The 12938-nt window shown below is 39.2% G+C and overlaps 1 protein-coding gene across 1 annotated transcript in view; it reads right to left on the reverse strand.

Moving 5' to 3' along the window:
- Positions 1–12938, reverse strand: part of ZDHHC20 (zinc finger DHHC-type palmitoyltransferase 20) — an 86220-nt gene that overhangs the window by 50376 nt on the left and 22906 nt on the right. Inside the window, exon 3 of the mRNA XM_037157818.2 lies at positions 11578–11681. Within this exon, the coding sequence (XP_037013713.2) occupies positions 11578–11681 (104 nt within the window). The remainder of the gene's footprint in view (positions 1–11577; positions 11682–12938) is intronic.

Here is a 12938-nt window from a genome sequence, read left to right on the forward strand (position 1 = left end):
ATCGAACCCACTACCTAAGTATGTGCCATGACTAGGAATTGAATCTACAACTTTCCGTTTACAGGACAATGCTTCAACTGAACCACACAGGCCAGGGCTAAAATTCCATATATTCTTGATGACTTATCATCAACAACAGTATTAGCTTATCGATATAGCCTATTCTATTATAAATAAGGCATCAATTTGGCATAGAAGAAAGAGCTGTGGTTGAGGAAACTGATCCCAACAGGCTCAGGTTACTGTCTGAAACTGCACAATTACTGGCAGAGCTGATATTAAATTCAAGTCTTTTGGGTTCTTCTCTAGCATGTTTCACCCAGTACTGCTGATGTAAAATACATGCTGTTGCTTTTCATAGACTGTTGCTCTAACCAGACTGAAATACCACAATGTACAAAGTGGAAGAGTCTATTTAGGTTACCGGGCCTGGCTCCCTCAATCCAATCTTGATGGTACAAGCAAATCCCAAATTACTTATAAAAAACAAGAAGTTACATAGACAAAGAGGACAGAAAGAAGTCAAGAGAAATTTCCTGTGATCTTACAATTGAGACTTAAGGTCACTTTAACCTCAAGCAGGCAGGAATCTTCAGACCACATTTCCAAGATCTAGCCCCTCTTGAATTTTTCAGGTACGGAAATACTTACCTATTTTGCAAGATGGCCCATTCTCTTAAAAGGAATTATAACTTGTTAGAAAGTTCTTTCCTGAAAGCCCAAGTCTCTGAAACATTTATAAATAGAGAATAAAAATCTTATGGAATGACTGAGAGAGAAGGACCTAGGTTTGGGACCCCAAAGATACCAGGTGGCCAGAAAGAAATCCAGACTGTAAAAATATCACCATCCCTTCACTCTCTACTCAGAAACACAGAGGTGCCTATTTTTATCTCCCTTCTAACTGTGGATGTGATAACTAGCACTCTCACGTGCAGCTAGCTAATGAAGTTTTGATTGCTATTCCACCTTCCTGGGATGGTGGTAATGAACAGTTTGATATCTTGGCCCTCACAGCCCAGGGGGCAAAGACAGGTGTTAAGCAATCTGACAGAAGGAGGAAGTAGACAGACCCTGAAACAGAAAATTCCACAAGCCCACCTTTTTAAAAAAGTTCATCTTTTCATACAAGCCCACTCTGTCCCCAGGTTATAAAAGCAGCCAAGCAGAGCCCAGTTGAAAAGACCTTTCCTGCCCTGGCTGGTGTGGCTCAGTGGATTGAGTGGTGACCTGCAAACCAAATGGTCAACAGTTGGATTCCTAGTCAGGGTACATGCCTGGCTTGCTGGCCTGGTCCCCAGTTGGGGGCAAGTGAGAGGCAACCACACATTGATGGTTCTCTCTCTCTCTCTCTCTCTCTTCTTCCCTCCTTTCCTCCCCTTCTCTAAAAATAAATAAATAAAATCTTAAAAAAAAAAAGAAGAAAACCAAAGGTACAGAGAATAAGTAGAATAGATGGCAGGCACAAAATAGACAGGGGGAGGGCAAGAATAGTATGGGAAATGTAAAAGCTAAAGAACTTAAAACACATGGACATGAACTAAAGGGGAGGAATGTGGGAGGGAGGGGGTATGCAGGATGGAGGGGAATGAAGGGGGGGACATGGGACAACCGTAATAGCATAATCAATAAAATATAATTGGGGAAAAAAAAAAAGAAAACCAGAAACCTTTAAATGAATGAATGAATGAATAAATAAATAAATAAATAACCTTACTGCCTCTCTTGTGCTCAAGCATAAGCCTAATAAAATCTGACCAGGGAGGCTTCTGGTCAAGATGGCTGAATAGGTAGTTGATGTACTCACCTCTTCCCACAAACACTTCAAAATCACAACTAAAATACAAAACAACCATCATTCAGAACCTCCTGAAACCTAACTAAACAGAAGTCCTATAACTATGGATATGATGAAGAAGCCACTACAAGACTGGTGAAAAAGGTAAAGTTACAGAACAAACTGGTTACCCACCCACGTGTGGCAGTCAAAGGTCACAAAGGGCAGGTTGTCTGTGGAGGTCTTCCCTTGTAACTGGGCAACATGCGGTCCAGCCACTTGTTGCCTCCATGTGTAAGCACAGAACAAAGATTTGTGGGATAAAGAAACAGGTTTTTACCAACAGGGTTCCCAATCTGAGGGGGCTGGGAGCATTCCTGCTCCGAGCTCACCAAGCCAACCTTTCCCGCAAAGCACAGAAAACCAGTCACCCTCAGGAAGATTAATGTTCAAATCCATGTCTAGAAGTTGCCCATTATTGCTTATCTGTAGCCCAAGGTTGCTACTCAACTAGGTCTCCATCTCTACAGCTCTAGGCTTTCTCTCTCTCTCTGAAGCCAAGATGGCCATCACTGCATAGCAGCTTGATCTCTCTCAGGGTCTAGGATGTGCTGCCAGAACACTCCAGATAGTCATGCAGGGGAAGCTCCATCCACAAGGAATTTCCCAGCTCAGGCCTCTGTGAGCTAATCTCAGAATGAGAAAGAGTAGAAGCAGCTCAGGACCTGTATGCCATGCTGCAATGGGTTGTAGCATATCAAGGGCTGGAGCCCAGTGAAGGACACATCCCAGCAAGAAATTCTGCCTCCCGAAGCTGGCTTCCAAACATACAAGGCATAATAAGCCCTAAGCACTCTCCAACCAGGGGGTGTGAAGCAAGCAAGAGGGGCCATGAAGACAAAAGGACAAAAGGCCCAGAGGCCAAGAGCCAAGAGTGAGCTTCTGCCCACCTTCTGTTTAAAAGGCTTTTCCCCAAATCCCATATAACTGAAAACCAGTGGGAATGTCCAAATTTTCAACCAATAAGCGCCAGTTTCAGCCATATTTGCCTTTTCCCCTCTTCCAGCCGACATGTTTATTAGCAAGGGGGCAAAGTCTTGAACCATGCATACTCTGTACAAGCTCTTTTCTGCTGAGTCACAAGCTCCTTGTCTGCCTTGGAGAATCTCCCACTGGAGCGTAAGCTGCTTTTATTCTTCTATTCCACCGTGGGGTTTTTTCCCTCCCTGCATACTGCCTTCTCCAGCAATTTGTACTGACTACTCACTTCGTTACACCCTGAGGAGTGAGGTATCCCAGCCCCACATTATGCATCCCCCCCAAATAGGGTTCCACTACTAGGAAGAGCACTCCCCATAACTTCTGGCTGTAAAAAGCAAAGATTGTGGCTGAGTGAGGCTGAGAAGTCCTAGTGTCCCAAGGTGTTCCTCTTAAAGGGCCTGTGCATAAACTTGCTGATGATCTCACTCTTTCCGAGCTCCAGTGTTGAGGCAACACTCAAAACATTTCACATGGGGCCCTGGATGGTGTGGTTCAGTGGACCGAGTGCCAGTCTGCAAACCAAAGAGTTGCCCGTTCGATTCCCAGTAAGGGTACATGCATGGGTTGCAGGCCAGGTGCCCAGTAGGGGGCGTTTGAGAGGCATCACACATTGATGGTTTTCTCCCTCTTTTTCTCCTTGCCTTCCCCCTCTCTAAAAAATAAATTAATAAGATTAAAAAAAAAAAAGTTTTCAGCCCTGCCTGGTGTAGCTCAGTGGATTGAGCGTGGGCCTTTGAACCAGAGGATCATGGTTCAATTTCCAGTCAGGGCACATGCCTGGGTTGCAGGCCAGTTCCCAGCAGGGGCTGCTTGAGAGGCAACCATACATTGATATTTCTCTCCCTCTCTTCTTCCTTTCCCCTCTAAAGATAAATAAATAAGAAATCTCAAAAAAAGTTTTCATATGGGTACACAGAAGGAGGAACTGAATTATCTGGCTTCAGTATAAGCATTGGAGGGGCTGCTTCCTCCCAGAAGTGCTGCCAGAGGCCACTGTTCTTTTGCTGAGCCCTCCCCACATAGAAGCAGCAGGCAGACACCATATCTGAGTCTCCATCAATCTAGCTCACTGTTCTCCCCACCCTGCTGATTCCCAGAGACCCCACCCCACTCAAATTGTGGGCCCACCTAAGTCATTTCCTGTGGCTTTTTCATACACACAGCACATCTTGGCTCATGCTTCAGACTTTCCTAGTATCTCTCAAGTAAGCAGCATCTAGCCCCTGTGTACTCCATACCTGTTGCTGTGACCCCGGGCCTGACAGTAGCAGCCACCGCCAATCCCAGCATAAGTAGCAGCCAACAGACAGCTTTGTAGGTCATATCCACTGGCCCTGAGCGGGACTCAGGCAGCTGAACTAGGCCTGCACTTCTCAAGTTGATCCAGAGTTAGTGCACCTGCCGGACAGCTTTAGACCATGCCAAAGTACCATACAACCACCTCCACAAGTAACATATGCAAGGGGCAGACTCAGTGGGCACCAGAGCCCCCTGAAGAGAGTCCCGGTCCATGGGGTCAACTGCTACACAACAGATCCTCCACAATCATCACAGCCAGTCCTGGAAGCCAACTGGCCTGGGAATAAATCCTTCTCATTGACATACCAACAGCAATCAAGGTTCAAATCTAAAAGGAGGGTGCATACAGCTCACATGGGCACCCAGCTCTGATAACCAGGAAAATTGTGCCACTAGGCCACAGGTGGCAAACACAAGGCCCGAGGGTTGAGGCCGGCCCTCCACGTTGTTTTATCAGGCCCAGCACCTTGTTTCTACCCAGTGACAGCACTGAGCTTTCGCTTAACTGTTAAGGAGTACTTATATTTATACGGTCCTAAAATTACATTCGACCCTTTGAAGGCAACCACGAGGCTCATGTGGCTCCTGGTGAAAATGAGCTTGATACCCCTGCACTAGGCCCTAAAGGACACTTAACTATAATACACAATGCCACCCTACCAGGACTGAGACACAGCAGCTGCACCTGATTCAAACACAAGGAGGAAGCCAAAATGAGGAGACAAAGAAACATGGCCCAAAGAAAGAACACAATAAAACTCAAGAAAAAAGAACTAAACAAAATAGAGATGCAGAGCTCAAAACACTGGTTATAAGGATGCTGAATGAATTTAGAACTTCAACAGCATAAAATAGAACTAGTTAGAAATAAAGGATACACTAACTAAATGAAGAATAATTTACAGGGATTCAACAGTAGAATGTATGATGCCAAGAACAAATCATCCATTTGGAAGCAAAAAACACTTTATCAGAACAGAAAGAAGGAAAAAAATCCTAAAAAATGAGGATAGCATAAGGAGCCTCTCGGAAATTTTTAAGCATACAAAAATGTGCATTATTGGGGGTTGTGGAAGGAGAAGAGAGAGGGCAAGGAATTAAAAACCTATTAGAAAAAACTGACAGAAAAATTTTCCTAACTTGGTAAAGGAAATAGACATACAGTCCAGGAATCACAGAGAGTCCCAAACAAGATGAACCCAAAGAGGCCAACACCAACACACCTCATAATGAAAAAACCAAAGGTTAAAGGCAGAGGGAATAAATCTTAAAAGCAGTGAAAGAAAGACAGTTAGTTACCTATAAGGGAGCTCTCATAAGACTGTCAGCTCATTTCTCAACAGAAACTTTGCAGGCGAGAAGGGACTGGCAAGAAATATTCAAAGTGATGAAAAGCAAGGACCGACAACCAAGACTTCTAGATCCAGCAAAGCTATCATTTGGAATCAAAGGACATTTAGAGAGCTTCCAAGACAAGAAAAAGCTAAAGGAGTTAGTTCATTACCACCAAAGCAGTACTATAATAAATGATAAAGGGTCTTCTTTAAGAAGAAGAAAAAAAAGGTTAAAAATATAAATAATAAAATGGCAATAAACATATATCTTTCAACAATTACTTTAAATGCAAATGGATTAAATGCTCCAATCAAAAGATATATGGTGGCTAAATGGATAACAAGACACATATGTTGTCTATAAGAGACTCCCTTCAGATTGAAAAATACCCACAGACTGAAAGGGATGGAAAAAAAGATATTTTGCAAAAATGGAAACAAAAAGAAATGTGTGGTAGCAATACTTATACCAGACAAAATAGACTTTAAAACAAAGGCTATAACAAGAGACAAAGAAGGACCCAGAAATTCCACTTCTGGGTATTTATTTAATGAAACCCAAACACTACATCAAAAAGACATATACATCCATATACTCATTGCAGCATTATTTGGTAACCAAGATACAGAAGCAACCTAAGTGTCCATTAATAGTTGACTGATTACAAAGGAAGTGGTGCACATATACAATGGAATATGACTCAGCCATAAAAAGAATGAAATCCTGCCATCTGTAATACATGGACAGACCTAGAAGAAATTGTGCTGAGTGAAATAAGTCAGACAGAGGAAGACAAATGTAAGATAATTTCACTTGCATGTGGAATCTGAGAAACAAAATAAACAAACAAGCAGAATAGAAACAGACTCATAGATACGGAGAACATTTTGATGGTTGCCAGTTGGAGGTGGGTTGGGGTTGATGGGCAAAAAAGGTGAAGGGATTAAGAAGTATAAACTGGTAGTTACCGAACAGTCATGGGGATGTAACAAAATAGGGAATATAGTCAATAATATTTTAATAACTACGTATGGTGCCAGGTAGGTACTAGATTTATCAGAGTAATCATCTCATAAGCATCTAATCACTAGGTTGTATACCTTAAACTAATATGATACGGTACTAAACTTTTAAAAAGTAATTTTAAAAAAGTCTGTGTGACCCTGGCTAAGTAGCTCAGTTGGTTAGAGCATTGTCCTGATATGCCGATGTTGCAGGTTCATTTCTAGTCAAGGCACATACAAAAAGCCACCAATGAATGCATTAATAAGTACAGCAACAAAATGATGTTTCTTTCTTTCTCTCTCTCCCTGCTCCCTTTTCCTCCTTCCTCTCTCCCTTTCTTCCTCTTTTGCCCTAAAATCAATCAGTAAAAAAAAATAATCTGTCTGGAAATTTTTCTGGGGTCTCCTCTTGATTTTTATCTTGGGGAACCTAAGAACCCCAAAGCCAGTAACATGACATTAAATACATATCTGGATAGGAGATGTTTTAACCAAATTTTAATTTCCTTGTAAAATCCGAATAAATTTTTTCTGGGCTGTCCTGTTTGTAGCCTGCCATGTTATTCCAGGCCTCAACATCATTATTATTCCTTAAGAACTAAGGTCATAAATTATGAAAAGCTTAAACCAAATGAAAATCTAAAGAGATGCCAGAATTTTAAATGAAGCATGGAATAAAACAAAGTTTAAAATGAATTAGGACTTTGAAATTATTATTAGAACTCTATTTTCCATTAAAAGCTACCAAACAGAATTCAAACTATAAAATGTCATTTTAAATTGAGTGTCCAGACAGTTCAATTTAATATATATTGCCTTGGCTGGGTAGTTCAGTTGGTTAGAGTATCGTCCCAACACTCCAAAGCTGCAGGTTTAATGCCTGGTCAGGACACATACAAGAGTCAACCAATGAATGCATAAATAAGTGGAACAACAAATCAATGGTGTTCTCTCTCCCCCTTCTTCTTTCTCTCGCTAGAATCAATTTTTAAATAAGTTCCTTAAATAGGCTGTGGCTGATGTGGCTCAGAGGACTTAGTGTTGGCCTGGGAGTCAAAGGGTCACTGGTTCAACTCCCAGTCAGGGCACATGCCTAGGTTGCAGGCCAGGTCTTGGCAACCACAATCGGGAGAGGCAACCCACATTGATGTGTCTCTCTCTTTCTTTCTCCCTTCCTTGCCCTCTCTATAAAAACAAATAAATAAAATCTTAAAAAATTTTTCTTAAATATATATTAAAAACCAATTAAGAGTTTGCACTGTCCCAGGTTCAGGGACCTAAAGACCAGTAAAAATATAGACCTTGCGTTCAAAAGTACACTCATGCAGCCTAGTAGAAAGGTTAAGCCACGTAAACAAAGAATGGCAAATTACAAATCAGGAAACAAATACATTAACTTTACAAGGTAAGATAAAAGCTCCTTTGCAGGGTAGGGGTTTGTTAATGACAGTTACCTGGAAAAGCTGGTATCTAAGCTGGGTTTTGAGACACAACAGGAATCTTTCAGGAAGACAGAAAGGGAAAGAGAATCTTGCCAAAAAGAACATGGTATAGGAAGCACAAAGACACAAAAAGAGTATGTTTAAAGCAATACTATATTACTTGAGTGCTGGGTTTCAGGAAAAAGGAATGCAGATGAAGTTAGTCAAGATGTTAGTTCATGAAACATCTTGTGTACCATGTGAATCAGCAGGTCATTCATCTTATATCGGATTGAGAACCTCTGAAGGGTTGCCAGGAAAATGATAGAAACATATTTTCTTTTTGGGAAGATGACACTTTGTGATGGAAGATGCCTACCAGCTCTTTGTATGCTATCTCCTCCTCCTCATTCATTCATTCATTCATTCATTCATTCATGTATTTAGCAATCTGTCCATTATATGCTAGCTCTGATTTTAGGTAATTGAGGACACAGCAATAAACAAAAAAGGTCTCACCCTGACTGGTGTGATTCAGTTGGTTGGGCATCATCCTTCAAAGTGAAAAGCCCTCTGGTTTGATCTCCAGTCAGGACACCTACCTGGGTTGCAGGTTCAGTCCCCAGTTGGGGAGAGTGCAAGAGGCAGCCAATTTGTGTTTCTTTCTCACATCAATGTTTCTCTCCCTCACTTTCTCCCCCCCTTCCCCTCTCTTCAAAAATAAGTAAACTAAAAATAAATAAATAAAACAAATAAATAAAAATAAAAATAAATAAGTAAATAAAACTTTTAAAAACAAAACAAAATGAAGATCTCTGCTTAATTGTCACTTCTTCAGAGAAGACTTCTTTAATAACACTATCTAAAATAGTTTTTTATTATAATAACTTCTACTGTTACGCTCTACCACATGAAGTTTTTTTCTAAGTTTATCAAAATTTATAATTATGTAATTATTTGTAATTACATGATTACATAATTAAATACAGATTTGTAATTACAGAGTATCTCAGTAAGCCTACTGTACTCTTACTTAGAAAGAGAAACTTAAAATCCTGTTCTTATTTGTTAAGGTAGCCTAGTTTAGCTAGCCCTTAATGACTTAATAATTCACTCATTCAGTAATTACTGAATACCAACTATATGCTAAAAAGTGGGGAAAGGAATCCAGTGGAGAACATTATAGAAATGATCCCCTTCCCTCAAAAAGCTGAAAGTTTACTAAGGTGATATATACAAGTAAAACAGGCAATTACAATACTCTATAATAGAGCCATGACAAGGAAAGTAAGACATGACCAGCAGGGTCCCTGGGTGTACAATTGGGCAGGCAGCTAAACTTGCAGAAACAGGGAAGTAGTGGCTATAAAGGCTTAAGCCCTGGGCAGAATGCTAAATGGGTGCAATGTGCCCCAAAACAACCACCACAAAAGATAATGACATTTAGATGGCATTTACCATGTGCTAGGCATTCTTTAAAGCACTTTATATACAATATTAATTATTACCATCAATTTATTAATCACATATATTATTAGTTGATTCAACCCTTACAACAATCCCATAGATATGTACTACTGTCATCCTCATTTTACAGAAGAGAGGTCTGAGCTACAGACAGCTCAGCAAAGTCTCTGCCATCACACAGCTGCTCAGTGGCACAGATAACAGTTGAACCTGACAGTCTGGAGCTAGTCTGAGTTCTTAACCTCTATACTATACTGCTTTTCATAAGTATTACCAATTGCTTTTCCTATTCTATTTTTTATTTCCTGTAATGAGAACTAAACTCTCATGCATGCTATGTTTTCAATAGCCATCATGACTAGTAATTGATTGAATAAAATCAGGTCCTTTTCGACTTAAAGCATTAAGATATGGATGGCATAACTCTAAGGGTTGATTATTATGAAATGTCTGAAGAATATATTTGAAGAAACACTAAGATTTATTGATTGTTTATAAAACCCCTTAAAAGCACATAAGAAAAAATGGGCAAAAATGTTTGGCATTATCTACTAATGATCAATGTATATACAACTTATTATCCAGAGATTCTACCCCTAGCCACCTACTCAAAAGAACTATATATGTATGCACATATGCATGTGTGTGTGCATTTGTCCGTGTACTAGTAGGTTCACAGCAGCCCTATTTGTAGTGACTTTAACCTAGAAGCTACCCAGATGTCAGTGCCCACCAAATATTACACCAGGCACATAAACTATGTTACGGACCTCAACTAAATATAAGCAATGAGAATGAGTGATCCACAGCTGTATACAACATGGACAAATCTCACAAATAGGATGTTAATGAAAGAAGCCACACACACAAGCATTTGTCCTGTATGACTCCATTTATGTGAAGTACAAAACTAGGCAAACAAAACCAATCAGTGCTACTGGACGGGCTTCCCATGAAGTGCGTGAGTGGAAGGGAGTACGAGGCTATGGGAAGCTGATAATGTTCTGCTTCTGACCTGGGTGGTAGATGCTCAAGTGTGTTCAATCTGCAAAAATTCATCAAGAGTACACTTACGGTACATATACTTTTCTGCATATATGTTTTTCCATAAAAAGTTAAATAGAAGTTAGTATTTTTATATATCTGGTCTATAATTTTCAATGAATTTAATATTAAGAGAAATAATTACACTATCATCATTGCTAATATCTGAGTGCTAACCCTGTAGCAGCTACTATCCTAAAAGCCTTACATGAGTGAATCTCACTTAATTCTCACAAACATCCTATATAGACTCCATATTAATAATGGAGGCACCATTATTAACTTCATTTTCTGATAAGAAACTGAGGCTCAGAGTCATTAAGCAATGTGTTACAGAGAAAAAATCAAACTCGGACGACCCTAACCCTAGGGAATATATTCTTAACCATCTAGCTATAATAAATTATAGGTAAAGGAGAATTCAGGTGATGTCAAGGCAAGAGAGAGACACTGGTCTTGAAACTTGCTCCACATGAATGTTCAGTCACCTTATTTTCCAGGTGGAACCTTAAACTGGCCAGATTAAGTTGTAACAAGCAACAGCCTAGACAATTTGTTCGCACAATCGAATCACTCTCTCTTGTTGTAGAATATTTGTTCAGGCCTGAGAAAATATAAATGTTAAAAAGTTTCTAAAACCAAACCCCATTTTCCTAACTCTATTCTGTCCCTTACAATTTTTTACTCCAGTGATCTAAAGTATATCTTTTTATTTTATTTTATTTATTTATCTTTAGAAGGGAAGGGAAGGAGAGAGGAAGAGAAATATCAATGTATGGTTGCTTCTCGTGTGTCCCCTGCTGGGAACTGACCCCTGCTAGGAACTGGCCTGCAACCCAGGCATGTGCCCTGACTGGGAATCGAACCGCGATCTTTTGGTTTGCAGGTCCGCGCTTAATCCACTGAGCTACACAAGCCAGGGCCTAAAGTATATCTTTAAGAAAATGTAACATGGCAGAGGAACATTAGTACAGCTAAACTTTAACACATCATTAATCTTTATGCTATGTTCACGAGGTTCTATCTGAGAATAGGCTGATGATCACATCTGCGATGCAGAATTAACAAGCACTTTCATGAATGGAGACAGAACAAATGTAATCATGTAACAGTTTTAACAAAGATAACACAGGGAAAATAATTCCATAATTAACTGCAGCATTTGTCAATTTACCAACATTAAATTTACCTCTTTGGAGGGGGAAGCAGGAGAGGTGAAAATTGTCATCCAATAGGACCATACAAACATAACAAAGAACAGATGAAAAGCCACAAGGTAAACAACCGCCTTTCCTGGTAAATAAAAACAACATTTCATTGAATCTTGGTGAAAACAGGAAAAAGCACTACATTAAAACACAATATTTAAGGTAAGGAGGTTTAATCTTACAAAAAAATTAAAATATACTTAAGACATCAAATACATTAGGTCCTTTATCTGCATGAGATAAAGTTACAGATATGAAGCAACATTTTGTTTTTAAGGGTTATTATTCTAGTTTATAAGTAGTATAAGACTGGTTTGAGATGAAACTTGATTGAAAACAACTCTTTCACTGATGGCATTTCAAAGTTCTTCCTAAGAGTTAGACTTTAAATGACTTGAAACAAATTCCATTACAATGAACATTAAATCCAATAAAATACGAAGTGAAAATAAATAAAAGAAGTTCCTATCACAACAAATAATCAGTACATCAGAAAAACTCAATCCCTGATTGTTCAGAAAAGTTATTAAAATTTTTATTGTCCTTTTCAACACAGGGTAAAAAATTTTTAGCCACTTTGAATTTCTTCCATAACTGTTTCCCAAGCAGATTAGTGTTAATACTCCATCATCTTTATCTCCAAATACTAAACTCACTGAAATAACTTAAAGCTTTTTGTTGGGTTCTGCAGTTTTTCTGTTTGGGAGAAATGGGACTGATTTCCACAAGAAGCAAAAACTATCTACCAGGCACTTAATTTCTAAGTTTGGAACTTAACACCACAAACCCACTGAAAAACAAAGCGTAAGTTTTGAAAGCATTTTAAAGTTCAGGTCAAATACTACTTTTTCCACAAAAGCCTTCTCTCCATTACCTCCAGAATTCATTACACCCTCACACTCTACTCTCCAAATAATTTGCTCAGTCTTCAATTAAACCACTCACTTGATTCATTAAAGTTAGCTGCTTAATATTGATGAGCTAAGAAATGCAAAACACTTAGGACAGTGCCTAGCAATAAATCCTCAATAAATACTGGATTTTATTACTCTCCGGGCATCTTAATTTCTTTTCAAAAGGTGGTGCTTGTTTGTATTCTCTTTGTCAGCATTTCCCAACGTGAAGGACTAATAAAAGTTTTCACTGATCTACAATGAAATGAGAAATATTAATAACAACATGGTAAAGCTTTTATGGAGCTAACATATTTTCAGTTCAAAGTACTGTTCTTCCTATGGTCTGAGGTTATTTTTCCTTATGTTTTTGGTTTTAAAAATGTCCTTTTTAAATAAAAAAGTGACAACTCCTTGGACCCCAGCATTTTCTATTGCAATTATCCTGG

This window comes from Artibeus jamaicensis, unplaced genomic scaffold (assembly GCF_021234435.1).
Source record: "Artibeus jamaicensis isolate MK-2021 breed Jamaican fruit bat unplaced genomic scaffold, CSHL_Jam_final contig_3188, whole genome shotgun sequence".
NCBI lineage: Eukaryota > Metazoa > Chordata > Mammalia > Chiroptera > Phyllostomidae > Artibeus > Artibeus jamaicensis.